The 23,129-nt window shown below is 56.3% G+C and overlaps 1 protein-coding gene across 1 annotated transcript; it reads right to left on the bottom strand.

The window, feature by feature from the left end:
- Positions 1–1,013: 1,013 nt before the first annotated feature.
- On the bottom strand, positions 1,014–21,421 carry LOC133361471 (endothelin receptor type B-like). Its single transcript, XM_061580388.1, has 11 exons — positions 20,951–21,421; positions 18,295–18,407; positions 12,592–12,790; positions 11,844–11,996; positions 11,186–11,319; positions 9,562–9,670; positions 4,690–4,842; positions 4,032–4,165; positions 2,368–2,476; positions 1,507–1,612; positions 1,014–1,066 (listed from the first exon to the last, which is right to left on the bottom strand). Exons 1-11 carry the CDS (start codon positions 21,419–21,421, stop codon positions 1,014–1,016), a joined length of 1,734 nt encoding a protein of 577 aa, XP_061436372.1.
- Between the last annotated feature and the right edge of the window lie 1,708 nt (positions 21,422–23,129).

The raw sequence follows: 23,129 nt of genomic DNA on the forward strand, positions 1-23,129 counted from the left end.
GAGTGAAAAACTTTGTTTTTACGGGTTATACTTATTAAGATAATCTGTTCATCTGCTCTCATGAGAATGAGCTCTTTTGTTCTGTCTTCTTCCGTCTCTTGTTCTACGTCGTTTTCCCTTCCTCCCCTGCACGATCTCTCTAACTCTGTCACTCTTCTCTTCTTAACCCCGATGCTTTCGCTCTTTCTCGCTGCGTAAGCCTTCACATGTGTGGCCCTCTCTCGACACCTCGATATTAAAAAAATTAACCCTAAAAAAGGTTTTCACTATAAATCCTTTATATGCGTGGCGGCTAGAGTCCTCTCGTCCTCTGGCTTGAGATGGCTGCCACCTATGGGTCAGCTGATTGTCTGCCAGTATTAAGCAATTGGTAATTAAATATTTAATTTGTTTTCCCTAAACAGTGTAAAATTTTGGAAAAAAAATTTCACGAACATTAATTGTCACGCACAACGAGTCTGTGTGCAAAATGTCAGCTCGATTGGATCACGGGAAGTGGGTTAAAAAACGACCGAAAGGTTTGCACGGTCGTAAGCAAGCAAGCAAGCACGCAAGCACGCGAACTTAATATAAAGGATTTAAAAACACCGCTGTTGCTTCACGTGTACGTGTGCGGCATGTTTGAACACACACACACAGGCGCATCCATCAGTAAATGTCTATTTACATGTATTCACAGACATGTTGCGTAGACGTTGTTTATTTGAACGTACAATATTTTTTGTGTGCCTCTTGAAAGCAACTCTGCCCATTGATGCTATATGACAAAAACGTGACACACACGTATGATTGCAACTGTATGTACGTAGCTAACGGAAGTAAAGTCCCACCACTGCAACATTACCCCGGTTCTTCGGCTCTTTCGACTACTTTGCAAAAGAGACCGGCGCCGGCCAGAACCCAGCCAGCGACATCCTGTTAACGTCCGTACGCTGCGCTTGATCGTGCCAAGGGACAGCCAAAGTTGGACAAGTGAAAGCATCAAGGAGGCCAACAAATAAAATGAAGTCGCATCAACAGTTGGCGAGCGAGCGCTCCCCCTGCCGTGTTGCTGCGACGTCGACGTCTAAGCAAGAGAGACCCGGGTGGGGGGTGGGGGGTGGGGGGTGGAGACAGGGAGGGGGGTGAGCGAGCGAGGGGGGACCCCCCAGGCCGTGGAGAAGCAGCCCAGCTGGGCGAGATGGCGGCACGCGCTCGTTCCGCTCGAGCGAGTGCTTAAACACCTCCCCCCCATCATCTCTGCTCCCTCTCTCTGGCTGTCTGTCGCACCAAGCCGTGCAAGCGCACGTCACGCGACCGACCGCGATTGCCTCGCTAAGCCGCTCGCGTCGTTTGCTTTCACCGTCCTCCAGCCAAGCCGGTCGCCTGGCCCACGTGGCCACGGCTGTCTAGTTCACTTCGGCCCCCGTTGCCCCACCCCCCCCCGGCAACTCTTCTCCCACCTCCCCTCCATCCACATCCCGCGGGGGGGGGGGGGGGGCCAGCTCAGCTCAAGTGACGATGAACCTGTTGCTGGAGCGGGAGTTGCTGCGGCCGAGCGGGCTGCCCGGCGCCGCCACGGCCTTCTGCTGGAGCGCCGTCTGCTTGTCGCCCAGCAGCAGCACAGGCAGGACTGTGCACGGCGGCGACGACGAGGAGGAGGAGGAGGAGAGAGAGTTGGAGCGAGGAGGGTCGGCACTGCGACGAGCGACGTCAAATTCGCTCTCGCCGCACGCAAAGCGCTCGCCACACATGAACCGCGACACCTTCGCCGATCTCGTCAAGTGAGCGTCAACCCATCGCGCCAACTCCGCTCATCATCCTCACAGCAGCAGCAGCAGCAGCGGCGGCAGCAGCAGCAGCAGCGGCAGCGGTGGCTTCTGACTGCTCGCCATCGAACACAGGCGGCGGTGGGGATCACCGCATCGCGCGGCGCTTTCAGACGCGCTTCTGCGGCCGTCTGCAACGCTCTTCCGATAATAGGAAGCCACTGGAGCTACGCACTTTTAAATTATCCACGTTGACAAACTCATTTCTTTAGAACTGCTTTTTGTGCTTAGTTTGTTGTCCTTACCCCGCACCTCTGGTTAACACTAACCGCTACACCACCGCTCCCCTTAACACACACCCACTCACGTACACACATGCAAACATACATACTTGCATACAAACACGTAGTAGATACGCATCAATTCACGAGACCCGTATCAGTTGGAATTCGTCACGCGAACGTGCGACGCGATCGTCAGACCTGTGCACCAGCGGTGATTGTTGTTGTTGTTGATGTTGTTGTTGTTGTCGTGGTTCCCGAGCGCCGGCGATTGAGAAGCACCCCCCCCCATGATCTAAACGTGACGACAGAAACGTGGCCGACGCCACCAAACGCACCTTGAAGCGGTTCCTGAACTTTGCGCTGACGACGTAGAGGGCGACGGGGTTGACGCACGAGTTGAGGGTCGCCAGGTTCATGCCGATGTAGTTCAGCACGAGCAGGAAGCTGCAGGGGGCGGTGGTGGTGATGGCGGCAGAGGACACACCCGTTGTGAATCAGGAGCCAGGAGACCTTCACATTGCATCGGGGCCACGCACAGAATGCACCCGTAGCCCAACCGTGACGAACACAGCCACGCTCCGAGCGGCGTGACAACGACACGCCGGTGAAGCGGTGATCGCGATCGGATCAGAATCTCAATATTGATTTGGACTTGGAGGAGGAATCCGATGAGCTACGAAGCTCTCTCCCCGCAGCTGTCCCGTAGGGGCGCGACAGAACGTCGCAACAGCAAACTACGCTAATGAGTGCAAAGTGTCCTCGGTCCGGCGAGACGCCCCCCCCCCGCCTCCCCACGCTGTTGAGCTGCGATGTTTTGTGGGGGGTCCCATCCACCCCCCCTCGTTTACCACGCCGCTCGCATGACACGATCCGTGACACGATCCGTGACACGATCCGTGACGCGATCCAGCTGCGCTCGTTCACCGGCCACGTGCCGTTGTTCGCGTTAAGGGGGCCGTGTGAGAAGCAAGCCACCGGGGGGGGGGGGGGGGGGTGTAGCGGGTGCGTCGGACGTTCACAACAACGCCCTGGAGGAAACGCGGGGCTGGATGGAGTGGGGGGGGTGGGGGGCATTGGCATTGGTGAAACATGACAGAGCAGGACGCTCCTAAAACAAACCCCACTCTTGACACTCGCTGAGTGTATTCTATTGCCAAGGGCGTCGTTTGCAAAGTAGATTGAGAACGACGCCTCTTCGCAAAGAACACTTCGCGTTCAGTTCGTCGTCCTTCCCCCGCACCTGCGGTGAGTGCGCTCGGCTACGTACGGTGCCAAAGAAGTTCCACGCGCAGGGCGTGGTGGTTGCGATTGGTATTATCACTGCTGCTGCTGCTGCGATATTCACGCCAGAGGTCGCAACCGGGTACCCGATACCCGTACCCTACCCGATACCCGGCTACCCGTACCCGGCCGGGTACGGGTACCCGTTTGCGACCCTGGTGCGGCCGGGTACGGGTACGGGTAGACCGTGAGTCACTGGTGAGTCACCGTGTGTCACTCATTTCCCAACGACTTGTCTCTTCTCATAATTCAAGTTCCTAGAATCAACCCACCCGCGCCTGCAACGTGGCTTCATCCCAGAGGTCGCAATCGGGTACCCGATTGCGACACACGCACACACACACGTACACACACACGCACATACACACGCAAACACACGCAAACATCCGTCGAATCAACATCTCGCAGTTTCACGTACGGGTAGGGTACGGTTAGGGTACAGGTAAGGTACGGGTAGGGTACGGGTAGGGTCTGGGTACGGGTAGGGTCTGGGTAGGGTACGGGTACGGGTAGGGTACGGGTAGGGTACGGGTACGGGTACCCGTTTGCGACCCTGGTGCGGCCGGGTACGGGTACGGGTAAGGAATCAAAACCCGTTTGCGACCTCTGATTCACGCGAAGACGATACAATTGACTCTTCATTCTCCCATGGGACGAGGAGGGCACGAGTAGAGAGGGAGAGAGGGGGGGGGGGACGGTTCGGGGGTGCCCCCCCCACCTGAGCAGCTCGCAGCGGTTGGGGTCCATCTCGTCGTAGACGGTTCTCTTGAGGATGCGGCTGAGATGCAGCGGCAGCCAGCACAGCGCAAACACCACCGCCAGGCAGAACACCGCCTTGCCTGCCTCCCGTTGCTGTGTGTACACACACGCACGCACACACGCGCACGCACACACACACGCACACACACACGCACACACACACACACGCACGCACACACGCACGTACACACACACACACACGCACACACACACGTACGCACACACACACACGCACACACACACGTACACACACACGCACACACACACACGCACGCACACACACGTACACACACACGCACACACACACGTACGCACACACACACACGCACACACACACGTACACACACACGCACATACACACGCACACACACACGCACACACACACGTACACACACACGCACATACACACGCAAACACACGCAAACATCCGTCGAATCAACATCTCGCAGTTTCACGAATCGTTCGGTGACAAAGTCGGAGAGCGAACGTCACGGACCCCTCCCTCCCCTCCTGCCCGCCACCGCAAATCGGTTACGTAACCGCACAACCACGGGGAGCCGTTCGGCCTCTAGCCGATGGGGCCGGCGGTACCGGAGGGAGGTCCCGAGGTTCGACACCTGCTTGAGGTGCTCGTCGATGGCGCTGCCAAGGTTTCGCTTCTTCATCCCGAGCATCTCGACGGTCGTGAGCGTGTAGAAGACCGCCGCGCAGGCCAGCGGCATGCAGAAGTAGAAGCCGAACAGCCACCAGTCCTTGGCTTTGGCGTAAAACTGCGAGGGCCCAGACAAGAGGTTTCGTCAGAGTCAGGCGGGGCGACAAATCTCCTCGTGGGATAGCCGAGCACAGGGTTGGTGGAGTATCTAATTAGCTGCCTGTCTCTGTGAGTGACTGAAAGACAGACCGTGTGTCAGAGGTCCTCAGTGTGCCGGGTAAGGTCCTGGCAAGGATTACTTGCTAGGCACGCTGAGGAGAGGCTTGCGGAGCCCCAATGCGGTTTCAGGAAAGGGCGGTCCTGCACAGATGCCATATTTTCTGTCCGTCTGCTACAGCAGAGGTGTAGGGAATTCCAACAAGACCTACATCTCTGCTTTATTGACCTGGTCAAGGCCTATGATACCATCAGTAGGACTGGGCTCTGGGTTGTTCTTCGTGCTTTCGGAGTCCCTGACCCTCTGCTCACGATCATTAAGGACCTTCATGATGGTGAGCGGGCCCGGGTAAAACTACGTGGCCGGGAGTCGGAGCCTTTCCCTGTACACCTTGGGGTGCGACAGGGATGTCCTCTGGCTCCCACATTATTTAACATCTATTTTGACCGCGTAGTTCGTGAAGCCTTCCATAGCTGTACCGGGGGAATTTCCATTTGGTACAGATATAATGGGAGGCTGATCGACGCCCGGGTGCGATCAAGGGATGGCTCCCTATTGGTCAACCATGTTATGTATGCCGATGATTTGGTAATAGCTGCTCATTCAGAAGAGGAGTTGGAGACGCTGCTGCTGAGACTGGAGCGTGCCACTAAGAGGTGGGGCCTTACCATCAGCCCCACCAAAACGAAACATCTGCCTGGGTATTTTGTACCATCGGACACTCCACCCCCACAACTCCCAATTGGTGATGGGGCAGTTGTGGAGAGAGTGGAGAGTTTCCCATACCTGGGCAGCGTGCTTATGACCGGCTCCAGTTTATCAGCAGAGGTCTCACTCCGAATCAGTCGAGCGGCAATATCTTTTCATCGGTTGCGTAACGCTGTGTGGAAGCTACCTGGTCTGTCGCTCCGCACGAAGCTTCAGGTCTTCTCAGCCACGGTCATTCCCTCCCTTCTCTACGCTTGCGAAACGTGGACCCCCCTAGTGGAGCATCTTCGCCGGTTGGAAACATTTAGGCTGGCCTGCCTACGATCCATCCTGGGTTTAACCAGGCTGGATTGTGTGAGGAGCTCACAAGTCCTTGAAAGATCTGGGCAAAGTCCCATCAGTGAGCTCCTCCGGCAGGCAAGGCTGCGTTGGCTGGGTCATGTAGCCCGCATGCCCAGCCACCGCATGCCTAAACAGCTTTTGTTCGGCCGGATCGAGGGGGCTAGACGGGCGCGGCATGGGCTAGAGAAGAGATGGAGTGATGTGGTACAGGAGGACGTGGAGCTGAGTGGACTTGCCGATGACTGGTACCAGCGGTGTCAAGATCGGCCTCAGTGGAGGAGGCTCGTGAAGGACGCTACTGGGCAGTTGGAGGCAGTCGCCCTCCAACAACAACGGAGGGCGGAGGAGCGACGCTCACAACGAGCGGAGCGCCGGGTGGCTAAAGCACAGCAAGTTGGCACAGTAGGGGGCACAGATGGTGCATCAGCCACTCGTCTCAGTCAGTCGACCCGTGGCACCTGCTGGGTCTGCCCCGTGACCTCCTGCCAGCGGGCGTTCGACACTTCACGTGGCCTCAAGGTGCACTTGGCCTGGCACAAGCGTCGTGGTGACGTCTCCGCCACTTAGTGGCGAATGACTGTTGTTGTTGTTGTGTGTTGATGTTTGTAATTGCAAGTGTACATTAGGGACAGGCCTGAACCTGAGTTTCTTGCTTGAGGGTCACGTGACAGCCCGTCCAGCCGTCAGGTCACGTGACTTATCGACCCTCGGAAAGCTTCCCCACCTGCCCGTCTGTCTGTCCCGTGGCCCCATCTCTCTCCCTCTCCCTCCTCATCTCTCTCGCTTTCACGCGGACAGCTGGGGAACCACCACCCACCACCACCACCACGCACAGCACACACACAACCACTGCTTTCTTATTAAGATAATCTGTTCATCTGCTCTCATGAGAATAAGCTCTTTTTTAAATCCTTTATATTAAGTTCGCTTGCTTGCTTGCTTACGACCGTGCAACTCTTTCGGTCGTTTTTTAACACACTTCCCGTGATCCAATAGAGCTGACATTTTGCACACAGACTCGTTGTGCGTGACAATTTTCGTGAATTTTTTTTTTTACATTTTTACACTGTTTAGGCAATTTCTTTTAAATATTTAATTACCAATTGCTTAATGGTGGCAGACAATCATCTCTGACCCATAGGTGGCAGCCATCTCAAGCCAGAGGACGAGAGGACTCGAGCCGCCACGCATATAAAGGATTTAGAGTGAAAAACTTTGTTTTTACGGGTTATACTTATTAAGATAATCTGTTCATCTGCTCTCATGAGAATGAGCTCTTTTGTTCTGTCTTCTTCCGTCTCTTGTTCTACGTCGTTTTCCCTTCCTCCCCTGCACGATCTCTCTAACTCTGTCACTCTTCTCTTCTTAACCCCGATGCTTTCGCTCTTTCTCGCTGCGTAAGCCTTCACATGTGTGGCCCTCTCTCGACACCTCGATATTAAAAAAATTAACCCTAAAAAACGTTTTCACTATAAATCCTTTATATGCGTGGCGGCTAGAGTCCTCTCGTCCTCTGGCTTGAGATGGCTGCCACCTATGGGTCAGCTGATTGTCTGCCAGTATTAAGCAATTGGTAATTAAATATTTAATTTGTTTTCCCTAAACAGTGTAAAATTTTGGAAAAAAAATTTCACGAACATTAATTGTCACGCACAACGAGTCTGTGTGCAAAATGTCAGCTCGATTGGATCACGGGAAGTGGGTTAAAAAACGACCGAAAGGTTTGCACGGTCGTAAGCAAGCAAGCAAGCACGCAAGCACGCGAACTTAATATAAAGGATTTAAAAACACCGCTGTTGCTTCACGTGTACGTGTGCGGCATGTTTGAACACACACACACAGGCGCATCCATCAGTAAATGTCTATTTACATGTATTCACAGACATGTTGCGTAGACGTTGTTTATTTGAACGTACAATATTTTTTGTGTGCCTCTTGAAAGCAACTCTGCCCATTGATGCTATATGACAAAAACGTGACACACACGTATGATTGCAACTGTATGTACGTAGCTAACGGAAGTAAAGTCCCACCACTGCAACATTACCCCGGTTCTTCGGCTCTTTCGACTACTTTGCAAAAGAGACCGGCGCCGGCCAGAACCCAGCCAGCGACATCCTGTTAACGTCCGTACGCTGCGCTTGATCGTGCCAAGGGACAGCCAAAGTTGGACAAGTGAAAGCATCAAGGAGGCCAACAAATAAAATGAAGTCGCATCAACAGTTGGCGAGCGAGCGCTCCCCCTGCCGTGTTGCTGCGACGTCGACGTCTAAGCAAGAGAGACCCGGGTGGGGGGTGGGGGGTGGGGGGTGGAGACAGGGAGGGGGGTGAGCGAGCGAGGGGGGACCCCCCAGGCCGTGGAGAAGCAGCCCAGCTGGGCGAGATGGCGGCACGCGCTCGTTCCGCTCGAGCGAGTGCTTAAACACCTCCCCCCCATCATCTCTGCTCCCTCTCTCTGGCTGTCTGTCGCACCAAGCCGTGCAAGCGCACGTCACGCGACCGACCGCGATTGCCTCGCTAAGCCGCTCGCGTCGTTTGCTTTCACCGTCCTCCAGCCAAGCCGGTCGCCTGGCCCACGTGGCCACGGCTGTCTAGTTCACTTCGGCCCCCGTTGCCCCACCCCCCCCCGGCAACTCTTCTCCCACCTCCCCTCCATCCACATCCCGCGGGGGGGGGGGGGGGGCCAGCTCAGCTCAAGTGACGATGAACCTGTTGCTGGAGCGGGAGTTGCTGCGGCCGAGCGGGCTGCCCGGCGCCGCCACGGCCTTCTGCTGGAGCGCCGTCTGCTTGTCGCCCAGCAGCAGCACAGGCAGGACTGTGCACGGCGGCGACGACGAGGAGGAGGAGGAGGAGAGAGAGTTGGAGCGAGGAGGGTCGGCACTGCGACGAGCGACGTCAAATTCGCTCTCGCCGCACGCAAAGCGCTCGCCACACATGAACCGCGACACCTTCGCCGATCTCGTCAAGTGAGCGTCAACCCATCGCGCCAACTCCGCTCATCATCCTCACAGCAGCAGCAGCAGCAGCGGCGGCAGCAGCAGCAGCAGCGGCAGCGGTGGCTTCTGACTGCTCGCCATCGAACACAGGCGGCGGTGGGGATCACCGCATCGCGCGGCGCTTTCAGACGCGCTTCTGCGGCCGTCTGCAACGCTCTTCCGATAATAGGAAGCCACTGGAGCTACGCACTTTTAAATTATCCACGTTGACAAACTCATTTCTTTAGAACTGCTTTTTGTGCTTAGTTTGTTGTCCTTACCCCGCACCTCTGGTTAACACTAACCGCTACACCACCGCTCCCCTTAACACACACCCACTCACGTACACACATGCAAACATACATACTTGCATACAAACACGTAGTAGATACGCATCAATTCACGAGACCCGTATCAGTTGGAATTCGTCACGCGAACGTGCGACGCGATCGTCAGACCTGTGCACCAGCGGTGATTGTTGTTGTTGTTGATGTTGTTGTTGTTGTCGTGGTTCCCGAGCGCCGGCGATTGAGAAGCACCCCCCCCCATGATCTAAACGTGACGACAGAAACGTGGCCGACGCCACCAAACGCACCTTGAAGCGGTTCCTGAACTTTGCGCTGACGACGTAGAGGGCGACGGGGTTGACGCACGAGTTGAGGGTCGCCAGGTTCATGCCGATGTAGTTCAGCACGAGCAGGAAGCTGCAGGGGGCGGTGGTGGTGATGGCGGCAGAGGACACACCCGTTGTGAATCAGGAGCCAGGAGACCTTCACATTGCATCGGGGCCACGCACAGAATGCACCCGTAGCCCAACCGTGACGAACACAGCCACGCTCCGAGCGGCGTGACAACGACACGCCGGTGAAGCGGTGATCGCGATCGGATCAGAATCTCAATATTGATTTGGACTTGGAGGAGGAATCCGATGAGCTACGAAGCTCTCTCCCCGCAGCTGTCCCGTAGGGGCGCGACAGAACGTCGCAACAGCAAACTACGCTAATGAGTGCAAAGTGTCCTCGGTCCGGCGAGACGCCCCCCCCCCGCCTCCCCACGCTGTTGAGCTGCGATGTTTTGTGGGGGGTCCCATCCACCCCCCCTCGTTTACCACGCCGCTCGCATGACACGATCCGTGACACGATCCGTGACACGATCCGTGACGCGATCCAGCTGCGCTCGTTCACCGGCCACGTGCCGTTGTTCGCGTTAAGGGGGCCGTGTGAGAAGCAAGCCACCGGGGGGGGGGGGGGGGGGGGTGTAGCGGGTGCGTCGGACGTTCACAACAACGCCCTGGAGGAAACGCGGGGCTGGATGGAGTGGGGGGGGTGGGGGGCATTGGCATTGGTGAAACATGACAGAGCAGGACGCTCCTAAAACAAACCCCACTCTTGACACTCGCTGAGTGTATTCTATTGCCAAGGGCGTCGTTTGCAAAGTAGATTGAGAACGACGCCTCTTCGCAAAGAACACTTCGCGTTCAGTTCGTCGTCCTTCCCCCGCACCTGCGGTGAGTGCGCTCGGCTACGTACGGTGCCAAAGAAGTTCCACGCGCAGGGCGTGGTGGTTGCGATTGGTATTATCACTGCTGCTGCTGCTGCGATATTCACGCCAGAGGTCGCAACCGGGTACCCGATACCCGTACCCTACCCGATACCCGGCTACCCGTACCCGGCCGGGTACGGGTACCCGTTTGCGACCCTGGTGCGGCCGGGTACGGGTACGGGTAGACCGTGAGTCACTGGTGAGTCACCGTGTGTCACTCATTTCCCAACGACTTGTCTCTTCTCATAATTCAAGTTCCTAGAATCAACCCACCCGCGCCTGCAACGTGGCTTCATCCCAGAGGTCGCAATCGGGTACCCGATACCCGTACCCTACCCGTACCCGGCCGGGTACGGGTAGGGTACGGGTAGGGTACGGGTAGGGTACGGGTAGGGTACAGGTAAGGTACGGGTAGGGTACGGGTAGGGTCTGGGTACGGGTAGGGTCTGGGTAGGGTACGGGTACGGGTAGGGTACGGGTAGGGTACGGGTACGGGTACCCGTTTGCGACCCTGGTGCGGCCGGGTACGGGTACGGGTAAGGAATCAAAACCCGTTTGCGACCTCTGATTCACGCGAAGACGATACAATTGACTCTTCATTCTCCCATGGGACGAGGAGGGCACGAGTAGAGAGGGAGAGAGGGGGGGGGGGGACGGTTCGGGGGTGCCCCCCCCACCTGAGCAGCTCGCAGCGGTTGGGGTCCATCTCGTCGTAGACGGTTCTCTTGAGGATGCGGCTGAGATGCAGCGGCAGCCAGCACAGCGCAAACACCACCGCCAGGCAGAACACCGCCTTGCCTGCCTCCCGTTGCTGTGTGTACACACACGCACGCACACACGCGCACGCACACACACACGCACACACACACGCACACACACACACACGCACGCACACACGCACGTACACACACACACACACGCACACACACACGTACGCACACACACACACGCACACACACACGTACACACACACGCACACACACACACGCACGCACACACACGTACACACACACGCACACACACACGTACGCACACACACACACGCACACACACACGTACACACACACGCACATACACACGCACACACACACGCACACACACACGTACACACACACGCACATACACACGCAAACACACGCAAACATCCGTCGAATCAACATCTCGCAGTTTCACGAATCGTTCGGTGACAAAGTCGGAGAGCGAACGTCACGGACCCCTCCCTCCCCTCCTGCCCGCCACCGCAAATCGGTTACGTAACCGCACAACCACGGGGAGCCGTTCGGCCTCTAGCCGATGGGGCCGGCGGTACCGGAGGGAGGTCCCGAGGTTCGACACCTGCTTGAGGTGCTCGTCGATGGCGCTGCCAAGGTTTCGCTTCTTCATCCCGAGCATCTCGACGGTCGTGAGCGTGTAGAAGACCGCCGCGCAGGCCAGCGGCATGCAGAAGTAGAAGCCGAACAGCCACCAGTCCTTGGCTTTGGCGTAAAACTGCGAGGGCCCAGACAAGAGGTTTCGTCAGAGTCAGGCGGGGCGACAAATCTCCTCGTGGGATAGCCGAGCACAGGGTTGGTGGAGTATCTAATTAGCTGCCTGTCTCTGTGAGTGACTGAAAGACAGACCGTGTGTCAGAGGTCGCAATCGGGTACCCGATACCCGTACCCTACCCGATACCCGACTACCCGTACCCTGGTGCGGCCGGGTACGGGTAGGCCGTGAGTCACTGGTGAGTAACCGTTTGTCACTCATTTCCCAACGTCTTGTCTCTTCTCACAATTCAAGTTCCTAGAATCAACCCACCCGAGCCTGCAACGTGGCTTCATCCCAGAGGTCGCAATCGGGTACCCGATACCCGTACCCTACCCATACCCGGCTGGGTACGGGTACGACTGGATACGGGTACGGGTACCCATTTGCGACCCTGGTGCGGCCGGGTACGAGTACAGCAACCCGGACAAAAAACATTCGGTGACGATTCACATCCCCGTTTGTGCCGACCGGAGTTTGCGAAACCACCCCGCCCCCCCCCCCCCCACGGTTACGGCGACGCCGGTGGTTGCCACGTTCTTGACGCGCCGTGTCGCACCTCCACGAAGCTCGTCTGCGGGATGACCATGCACGTGTCGAGCGTCCGGTTGCGGTATTCCCAGGACAGCGTGTCGAAGGCCAGGAGCTCAGGCACCGCCAGCACCAGCGACAGCGTCCAGATGGCCAGGACTTTAAGCGCCGTGAGCAGGGAGAGGCCCACGCCCTGGAGGCGGTCCCAGTGCGCGACCGCACGGTACCTGCGTAGAGGGGTCACGGGAGGGCGAACAAACACACCGGGGGTGGTTGTGCCTGCACGCGGAAAGATGCTTACATCCACGTCCGCATCGGTTAGCCCTGGGGGGCTGTAATGGCGCTGTGATCCCCCACGGCACCACCCCTTGGGGGGGAGTTGCTATATAAGGCGGTGAGCCGGTGGGCTCGGGGTTCAGTGTTCAGCTTTAACCAGTGAAGAGAGAAGACCGGCTAGATAGGCCCTGGGACTCCCCTGGATCGCCGTGCTTCTAAGGAGTGACCAGGGCAAGCCAGTGGCGTGGCCCCCAGAGCCCAGAGCTGATGTTCTTGTAAGAGCCGGTCTGGTGACTCAGGGTGCCGTGATCCCAGCTTGGCCAGAGCTGGGTCAGCTAGCCTCCCCTAGCCTCGTAGTAGAGGACCTGGGAGTAGGCTAGCCAGGTTGGAGACAGTGGGGTCTCCCTGTGAGACGGGTGAAGGGGCCGGTCTGGTGACTCAGGGTGCCGTGATCCCAGCTTGGCCAGAGCTGGATCACTAGCCTCCCCTAGCTCTCGAGTGGAGGACCTGGGAGTAGGCTAGCTGTGACATAGATTGTGGGATCTCCCTGTTAGACGGGTAAAGGGGCCGATACCCCTGCGAGTGTTGTATATGTAGTGGTGGTATTGACGTGCGCCGGGAGTGATGGATCACGGGGCGCGGGGTTGGGCACGCGGTGTGGGCGTGGCAGGGACGCGCGCGCCGGTGGTGAGGCGCGCTCACACAAGCTGGGAAAAGAGGATCGTAGCGAGTGCGCAGTGATTGGTCAGATAAGTGAGTACTCTCAGCGACGTCCGCAGGAGGGGTATAAAGGGGGACGCGCGAGAGCACTCGTGGTCAGTGTTAACCAGTTGAAGACCGAAGACGGGGTGGAGGAGGTAGGGGCCCTGTGTGGCTCGGAGCCGAGACTGGGGGGACCGTAGTCCGACGCCCGTGTGGGTCGGGACGGTGGTACCCAGAGCCGAGACGGGCACCCCGGCTGGGTGTGTCCCGGAAGGCTACAGGGCGTAAGAGCCCGTGTCAGTACAGCTGAGTGGGTGTTGGTCACCCGTGTAGCTGAGTGGGTGTTAGTCACCCGTGTAGCTGAGTGGGTGTTGGTCACCCGTGTAGCTGAGTGGGTGTTAGTCACCCGTGTAGCTGAGTGGGTGTTGGTCACCCGTGTAGCTGAGTGGGTGTTGGTCACCCGTGTAGCTAAGTGGGTGTTGGTCACCCGTGTAACGAAGTTGTAGTTGAGTGGGTGTCCGTCACCCGTGTAGCTAAGTGGGTGTTGGTCACCCGTGTAACGAAGTAGGGTGTTAGTCATCCGTGTAACTACAAGTTGGTGAAAATAAAGAGTGTGCTACCCGTGAAGTCGTCTCCTGCCGAGTTACTACTTTACAACTGGCGTCAGAAGTAAACCTGTCTTCAAGGAGAATGGACACAAGGAAGACTTCTCGTTCCCACGTGCAAGACCGGGGAGACGACGACGTACCGGTGACACCACCCTCGGGAGGAGAAGACGAGGAGTTGCCGCCGATGCAGCACTTCGCGGAAATGGCCGATGCTCCGCCCGCCTCCGACACCAGCCTGCAGGACGCACACTCCCGCCTGGCGGAGTTGCTGCTCGCCGCCGCTGCGATCTTGGCGGAGATCTCCGTTCCAGCGGCCGGTGGAACGCCTGCGGGGTTGGAAGAGGCGGCGCGGCTGGAGGGTTCCCGCCATAAGGCGTTTCGCGCCAAAAGTTTGGGAGTTGGCGCCATTTTTGAGGGTCCGCCTCCGGTTGGCGGGAAACGCGGACACCACGTGGCCAGAGGTCTCCACACAGCGCAGCCCGCGTCATCGGCGAGCGCCGGAGCTCTCCATTTTGCGCCTGCAGAGGGAGCCGACATTTTCTACAACCACAGCAGCGCGCGGGAAAATCGTTCCAACGACGACGACGACGATCGAGTTCTCCAGCAACGATTGCCCGCGCTGTCGGTGTTCAAGGCGGACGGGGGCGACTGGGGAGCCTTCCAGCGACGGTTCATCGCGCATCAAGAAATGTCGGGGTGGTCCGACACCACGGCCCTGCGCGCGCTGCCAGCGATGCTCGACGACGACGCGCTTGCGGCCTTCACGTCTGCCCCGAGGTCGTCCCGCTCAACGCTCCAGGCCGCGCTGCACCTGTTGGCCAAGGTGTTCGGGCCGCCCTCGACCTGTCGCCACCAGTTCTACGATCGGCGGAAGGTGGTTGGAGAAACAACGCTCGCCTATCGCACGGCGCTGCTCGCCCTGGCGGATTCAGCTTTTCCCCGCATGGACAAGGAGGGGAAGGACGCCATGGTGACGGAGCAGCTGCTGGCGCTGGCCCACGGATTGGGAGTTCCCATTAATGCGGCGGACGAGATGGACATCTGCTCCCTGGGGATTGCCACGAGTATCCACGCTTACGAGGTCCTACAGCGGAAGCCGACGGTCGTCTGCGCATCGGTGGAGAACGGGGCACCGGCCGCCACGATCAGCGGACCCCAGCCTGCTGTGCCTCGGGAGGAGGCCTTCGCTGGTTCGAGGCCGGGGGAGTGGAGACCGGGAGGTCGTTCGCCCACACGCTCCTCCCGCAAGCTGGAGCAACCGAAACCTACGACGTCCCTCGTCGTCTGCTACAACTGCGGCCTTCGGGGCCACGTCGCGGCCGGGTGCCGGGCCCCGCGTCAACGCACCGCGGGACCACGTCCGGACGACGACCAGGGACTCAAGACATCCCAACTGAACCCGGTGTCTCGGACCTGACGGCTGTTGACCGTCGGGAACCGGAACCCCGCGGCTCGCACGGAGCCCCGATGCCTGGCCCATGCCTTCCTGAACTGCCGGCGCCGCCGGATGGCCAACTGCGTCCTGTGCCGTACGACGGTCCGGCAAGGCGGACTCGGTCAAGGACGCAACACTTTTCATGAAAAAAAAAAAAAAAAATTTATCTTTTTTTTGTTAAAGCCCGACTTCGTTGCCGGCTTCCCCCTCTGCCGGGGTAATGTCCCGTTCAAGGGACGCTCGGACATCGGGACGCTGCATGAGTCGGAGAGAAAAGAAGAGAAAATGATTAAAGAAATTTTTTTTATTGTTACTCTTTCCGCATACACAGTATCGTTGCCATTCGCCGGATTGTGCATGTTGTTCTTGTTGCGGGTGTGGCGGTTGCTGGGTTTTGCGGATTGCGGTGTTCATGTTGTGTTGTTAGGGTTTGTGTTATGTTACGGGGCACACGTGGGGGTGAAGGGGTGTTGTATGTTTTATTAGCAGCCGGGTCGGCTGCGAGCTATGTGGTAGGGGGTGATGTAGTGGTGGTATTGACGTGCGCCGGGAGTGATGGATCACGGGGCGCGGGGTTGGGCACGCGGTGTGGGCGTGGCAGGGACGCGCGCGCCGGTGGTGAGGCGCGCTCACACAAGCTGGGAAAAGAGGATCGTAGCGAGTGCGCAGTGATTGGTCAGATAAGTGAGTACTCTCAGCGACGTCCGCAGGAGGGGTATAAAGGGGGACGCGCGAGAGCACTCGTGGTCAGTGTTAACCAGTTGAAGACCGAAGACGGGGTGGAGGAGGTAGGGGCCCTGTGTGGCTCGGAGCCGAGACTGGGGGGACCGTAGTCCGACGCCCGTGTGGGTCGGGACGGTGGTACCCAGAGCCGAGACGGGCACCCCGGCTGGGTGTGTCCCGGAAGGCTACAGGGCGTAAGAGCCCGTGTCAGTACAGCTGAGTGGGTGTTGGTCACCCGTGTAGCTGAGTGGGTGTTAGTCACCCGTGTAGCTGAGTGGGTGTTGGTCACCCGTGTAGCTGAGTGGGTGTTAGTCACCCGTGTAGCTGAGTGGGTGTTGGTCACCCGTGTAGCTGAGTGGGTGTTGGTCACCCGTGTAGCTAAGTGGGTGTTGGTCACCCGTGTAACGAAGTTGTAGTTGAGTGGGTGTCCGTCACCCGTGTAGCTAAGTGGGTGTTGGTCACCCGTGTAACGAAGTAGGGTGTTAGTCATCCGTGTAACTACAAGTTGGTGAAAATAAAGAGTGTGCTACCCTTGAAGTCGTCTCCTGCCGAGTTACTACTTTACATATACATTGGCCTGTGCTGAGTGAACCGTTTAATAAACCTACTACACCTACTACACCTGCGCAGCCACCAAAGATAAAGGCAATGATCCCCCCCCCCCACCCGTGTAGCCTGTAACAGACTGCTGTCTCGCCGGTGGCGATGTTTACACACCGCACCACGTCCTCATTTGAGGCCGAGTCGACCTATGGGAGGCCCAGGACCGGTTCAAATAATCGTCACCGGTGTTGGCCGTGAGCGGGAAACGGGCGATCGCTTGGGGTCCTGAAGCGGAGGAGGGGGCGGCCAAGTTGGTGCTGGTTGGTTTGTCGAGGCGAGAACTCGCGAGTGAGCGGGACGGGTCTCGCTCGCAGGAGCGAGCTGGGTCGACACGGTGACACGTGCCGCATGTTTGGGAAGCGGGGATTAGTTTCGGCCGCGTCCGTCGGGTTTGGCAACCTGAAACAATGTGTACGCACAGCGGCTCACCACATCCAGTAGACAGATCGCTATGTCTGTGGCTGCTAGACGGCGCTGGTGCCATCTACAACAGTCTACCAGGAAGTCGGACAATATTCAGTGAGAAATGAGGTTCTGGGTGACACCCAAGGAATGACACCGTCAATTAATTATCTTGAATTAAAGTTTGGCTATCCCCGAGGGCTGTGGAATTGCTTAAAAACATACCGTTGTAGCCTGCTGCTTATAACAGAAGGAGCAGAAGGGAGGAGGGAGGGAGGAGGAGGAATTTAAACTCTGGGGATGTACTACGACTGTTCCTATTCTATGTGTATGTTACCAGGCAAGGCCCACTCAGCTGTATACGACCTGGCCACAAACGACAGCTCAACGAAGTAGCTGATCACGTGGGGACATTTAGAGCAGCAGCCAAATAGCATTCATAATCAAGCGCATGTTTTTTTGTCTTAATTTGGAGGGAAAAACCAGAGGACTCGGAGAAAAAATACACACGACCACGGGGAGAATATGCAAACTGGAAATATACAGCAGCAGGCGTCAGGGTCGAGATCAAACCCACGACTTCCTGTATACCAGGCGAGGTAGTTAACCCATTTCCATTTTTCTTCTGATTCCGTACACGTATGTCATGCACACGTACATTATCGGAACGGAATTAGAAGAACAACTAAAATAAAATTACTTTATCGGTAACCGAGGCTCCCACAAGGCCATGCGGGAGGCAGTGTGGCTATTGCGACCTCTGGGATGAAGCCACGTTGCGGGCGCGGGTGGGTTGAGTCTAGGAACTTGAATTGTGAGAAGAGACAAGACGTTGGGAATCGTGTCATGACAGTTCTCCGCGGTGAGCACGATGTCTTCAGGAACAGGCCTCTCCAGACCAAGTTCACGCCAACAAGCGCTTTGAGCGCTTCCGAGATTTGAGCCGTGAACGGGAACGGCGAGCGGCCGGGTCTCTCCTCACCTGTCCCCGCTGAGCACGCACAGGCTCAGCGCGCTGACGCCCAGAGAGGCCTTCTGCACGAAGGGCACCGTCTTGCACACGGTGGCACCGAATGGCCAGCTCTCGGCGTGCAGCTGGAAAGATAAGAACGCACCGCACGCACCCCGCAGGTTTTCTCTGGAAATTAATTGAGGAAATGAATTGGGGTCCTCCCAAACATCAACAACAACTATACTCTTAGTTCTTTCGGTAAAGCCACGTATGATTCCAAAGAACACAGGATGAGATGTTACTATCCTTTGTGCAAGCACTTCCAAGAGTTCATGAACAGTTAGCCTGGTGACATTTGGGGAGCGCATCATCAGTAGTGTACCTTTGGTTCCTAGGGTGTTTCGGCCTTTCACACTATACACCCTCCCCAAAGGCGGCCAGCGACAGGGTGATCAATCCTACGCTTGCGTCCCATTCCCAATTAGTCATAGGAGTTGCCTTGTTGTTGATAGCCAACATCCCATGGGACTATGCAAAAAATGAATTTAAAATTAATAAAAATAAAACAATAAAATCACGACGTTTCGGAGGCAACACAAGTCTCCGTCTTCAACAACAAAAGTCTCCAGAACTTTTAGAGGCCTTTTTTGGCGGGAGGGGAGGGGGGCGGTAAAAGTCAATCGAGTTAATGACCACAACAAAGGTTTTTTGTGTTAGGTCGCGTAAGTAGAAATGTTGTGTCATAACCCTCCACCACCCGACACAGCCATTAAGGTTTGTCACGTAAACAACGCGCCAATTGGTTTATTAATTCGCATCCTCGCAATGAGCACAGGGAGACTCCCGTGTACTGTTTACAGCCACGACCGGTCGTGGAAATTCCACATTCCCATGCCAGTGGCGAGCCTGCTCATGGCAACACCGCTGTTGACTTCACCATCTTGGGGTAAAACATTTCTTTTTTGTAATTGAGGCATCGTCGTTTCATCTATGCATTTCTATTTGTTATATAACAACAGTTTTTACACTTTACTTTGGCCAGAATATTCCTAAGTTAGTGAATAACAACTGGATATTAGCCAATTAATTTTTGCGAATATTCTCTTTGTATAACAAAATCTGAATATGTATTGACACTGGAGGAGGAATCCGATGAGCTATGAAGCTCTTTTTCACAGATGTCCAGTAGGGGCACGGGGTCAGAACGTTAGAACAACAAAGTGAAAAAAAACCATGACAGTCTATATATAGTTACGTGTATATAGTATCCAAGTGTACGTATGTATGTTAAACCGCTTTCACGCCACACATAGCCAAGCATGCTAATCGGCTGCAGACACGCAAGCGTTTTGTACACACACACACAGGTACACACACACACAGGTACACACACACACAGGTACACACACACACAGGTACACACACACAGGTACACACACACACAGGTACACACACACACAGGTACACACACACACACAGGTACACACACACACACAGGTACACACACACAGGTACACACACACAGGTACACACACACACAGGTACACACACACAGGTACACACACACACAGGTACACACACACACACAGGTACACACACAGGTACACACACACAGGTACACACACACACACAGGTACACACACACACAGGTACACACACACACAGGTACACAAACACACGTAGACTTTGGCGACCAATATTATCCATAAGGGGATTGTTTTTGGGATTACATCGCGCAAATATAAAACACGCGACCTCTACGATGGTTGTACATCCGTCGCATGCTGTAGCTGGGGGGGGGGGCACGCTGGTGCTCGCCTGTGGGGCCGTGCTCTGGAGGCAAGGGTTGGTGGGTCACGCAGAGATTTGTCAAACTCCCAACCCACTGGGGCTGCCAGGCGCCCTGGAGATGGGCAGTCCACAAAGTGGTCTCTGGAATCCATCACGTGCAGAAGCTACACATATTGGCCAAACATCCTCAAGCAGGATGCTCGTTCTACAGAGTCTTGAAACTCCTTGGGGCTTTTCTGGATACATCAGAGGGAATTGTTGTTGATTTTCTGCCCATCTGATTACACTGGTCAACAACAAAAAAACATGTTTTTCTGGCCTGGACTTGTGCAGCTGTTCTAGACTAATTTCAGGATGCCGATTCCAAATCTGATCTCAGATTTGCTCCATCACATCTCATTTTGATGCTATCGGCATACCCCATTTTCATTGATTTTACCCGAAATTAACTCTGTCACTTATGATTGCAAGTTGTTGCGAGTCAGTGACTGTTTTAGTGTTAAAATATGGTGCTGTATTTTTAGGATAGTGTGTTTATAATATCATTTTATGTAGATATCCACATTTATTTAATATTTTTCTTCTGCATTTTTTATTGAAAATGCAAATATTTGATATCTCAGAAACCTGATGTGATAGACAAAAACTGATGCCAGATTTGGAATCAGCACCCCAAAATTAACCGTTGAAAACCTTATGCCAGAAAAAGTGTGATGACCAGTGTTGTCGGCCATTATTTTAGATGTTTTGACCGAAAAAAACCCAAGAGTATGAATCCTTGCAGCCACGAAATCTTCAAATCCACCACCAGCAGCAGCAGCAGCACGTGGCTAAGAACTCGCGTTGTTATTGACACCGCACCACGTGGCGCGTCCTACCCCCCCCCCATCCTCACCTTGTACACGTAGACGGGCATGTCTATGACGATGTAGAGGAGGTCTCCCAGAGCGAGGCTGGCGATGAGGACGCTGCTCCCGTCGCGCATCATCGACTTGTCCCCGTAGACAACGAGCAGCAGCGCCGCGTTGCCGACGCTCCCCACGAGGAAGACGACGCTCGACACGGCCGCGTTGACGCGCTTGAAGACGCGGCCCACGCCGCTCTGCGCCAGGCACGGGGGCGGCCTCCCGCCAGCTCTGGGTCCCGGTGGGGACGCCGAGAAGGAGGAGGAGGAAGACGGAGGAGGAGGAGAGGACGAGGCCATCGCTGGACTGGTCACGGCGATGGACTGGGCGTCTGTCCACTGGGACTGCTCTAAGGGTGCAAGTGACGGTGGGGTTCCTTGGCCGTGTACCGAGGCCAAGCCGACCAGGGTGGCCAGGGAGAGGCAGGAGAAGGTGGACGTGAGCCTCCTAGGGGTGGACATCGTGGTCGAGGTGGCGGTGTGCGTGTGTGGTCAGCGCTGGGATGTGAACTCGTGTCCACGTGCTCCTCCTGCTCCTGCTCTCCGGGGCAAAGTTCACTTGGCTGTGCAGCTTCCGGGTGAACAAATTTTTTTTTGAAATATTAAAACTTTAAATCAAACCCCCCCCCCCCACGCTTTAATTAAATGTTACTGTCCCAGATGCCCCCCCCCCCCGTGCCCCCCCCCTTCCCCCATCGCCCCTCCCCCTCCTGCCCCCCCCCGCCCCCCCGTGCCCCCCCCTTCCCCCATCGCCCCTCCCCCTCCTGCCCCCCCCCGCCCCCCCCCGTGCCCCCCCTTCCCCCATCGCCCCTCCCCCTCCTGCCCCCCCCGCCCCCCTCCCCGTGCCCCCCCCCTTCCCCCATCGCCCCTCCCCCTCCTGCCTTCCCCCGCCCCTCCCCGTGCCCCCCCCCCTCCCCCCCCGTGCCCCCCCCTTCCCCCATCGCCCCTCCCCCTCCTGCCCCCCCCCGCCCCCCCCCCCGTGCCCCCCCCCTTCCCCCATCGCCCCTCCCCCTCCTGCCCCCCCCCGCCCCCCCCCGTGCCCCCCCCTTCCCCCATCGCCCCTCCCCCTCCTGCCCCCCCCGCCCCCCCCCCGTGCCCCCCCCCTTCCCCCATCGCCCCTCCCCCTCCTGCCCCCCCCCGCCCCCCCCCGTGCCCCCCCCTTCCCCCATCGCCCTCCCCCTCCTGCCCCCCCCCGCCCCCCCCCCGTGCCCCCCCTTCCCCCATCGCCCCTCCCCCTCCTGCCCCCCCCCCGGCCCCTCGCGCGGCTGCTCTGAGGATTCAGACAACAGACGGAGTTTGTTAAATAATAAAAGCGTGTAATAACGGACAATAGTTTGAGTGTTTTTAAAATCCTTTATATTAAGTTCACTTGCTTGAATCTTAATTATGGAGCTTTTCGTGACTGCAGGAATTATTCTTTGGTTCTTTCGGTTAAGTCACGTCTAAAGATAAAATAATAAATTAAAATAAAAGCATATTACGACGTTTCGATTGCAACACAAGCAATCATCATCAGGCCAAAAAAAGAATAGCAACAAAAATCTAACTAGAAAACTGCTTGTATGTCTGTCTACAGTTTTCTAGTTAGATTTTTGTTGCTATTTCTTTTTTGCCTGATGATGATTGCTTGTGTTGCAATCGAAACGTCGTAATATGCTTTTATTTTAAATTTATTATTTTATCTTTAGACGTGACTTAACCGAAAGAACAAAGAATTCACTTGCTTGCTTGCTTAGGACCGTGCAAATCTTTCGGTCGTTTTTTAAACCCACTTCCCGTGATCCAATCGAGCTGACATTTGCACACAGACTCGTTGTGCGAGACAATTAATGTTCGTTTTTACACTGTTTAGGGAAAACAAATCAATATTTAATTACCAATTGCTTAATGGTGGCAGACATCATCTGACCCATAGGTGGCAGCCATCTCAGCCAGAGGACGAGAGGACTCTAGCCGCCACGCATATAAAGGATTTATAGTGAATGAACTTAGTTTTTACGGGTTATACTTGTTGTCAATATAATAACATGAATTTACATTGAAGCGCGTTTGTAAGTCGGGGTGTTCGTAAGTGGAGGAGTTAATGACAGACTGACTTTGTGGACCGAGGGGGAAGCCCCCCCCCCCCGTGCAACGCGAACCCCCGCCCCCAACAGGAGGGGGGGGGGGA

The sequence above is a fragment of the Lethenteron reissneri genome, unplaced genomic scaffold (assembly GCF_015708825.2).
Source record: "Lethenteron reissneri isolate LAM-NWPU_2019-01 unplaced genomic scaffold, ASM1570882v1 scaffold_1093, whole genome shotgun sequence".
NCBI lineage: Eukaryota > Metazoa > Chordata > Hyperoartia > Petromyzontiformes > Petromyzontidae > Lethenteron > Lethenteron reissneri.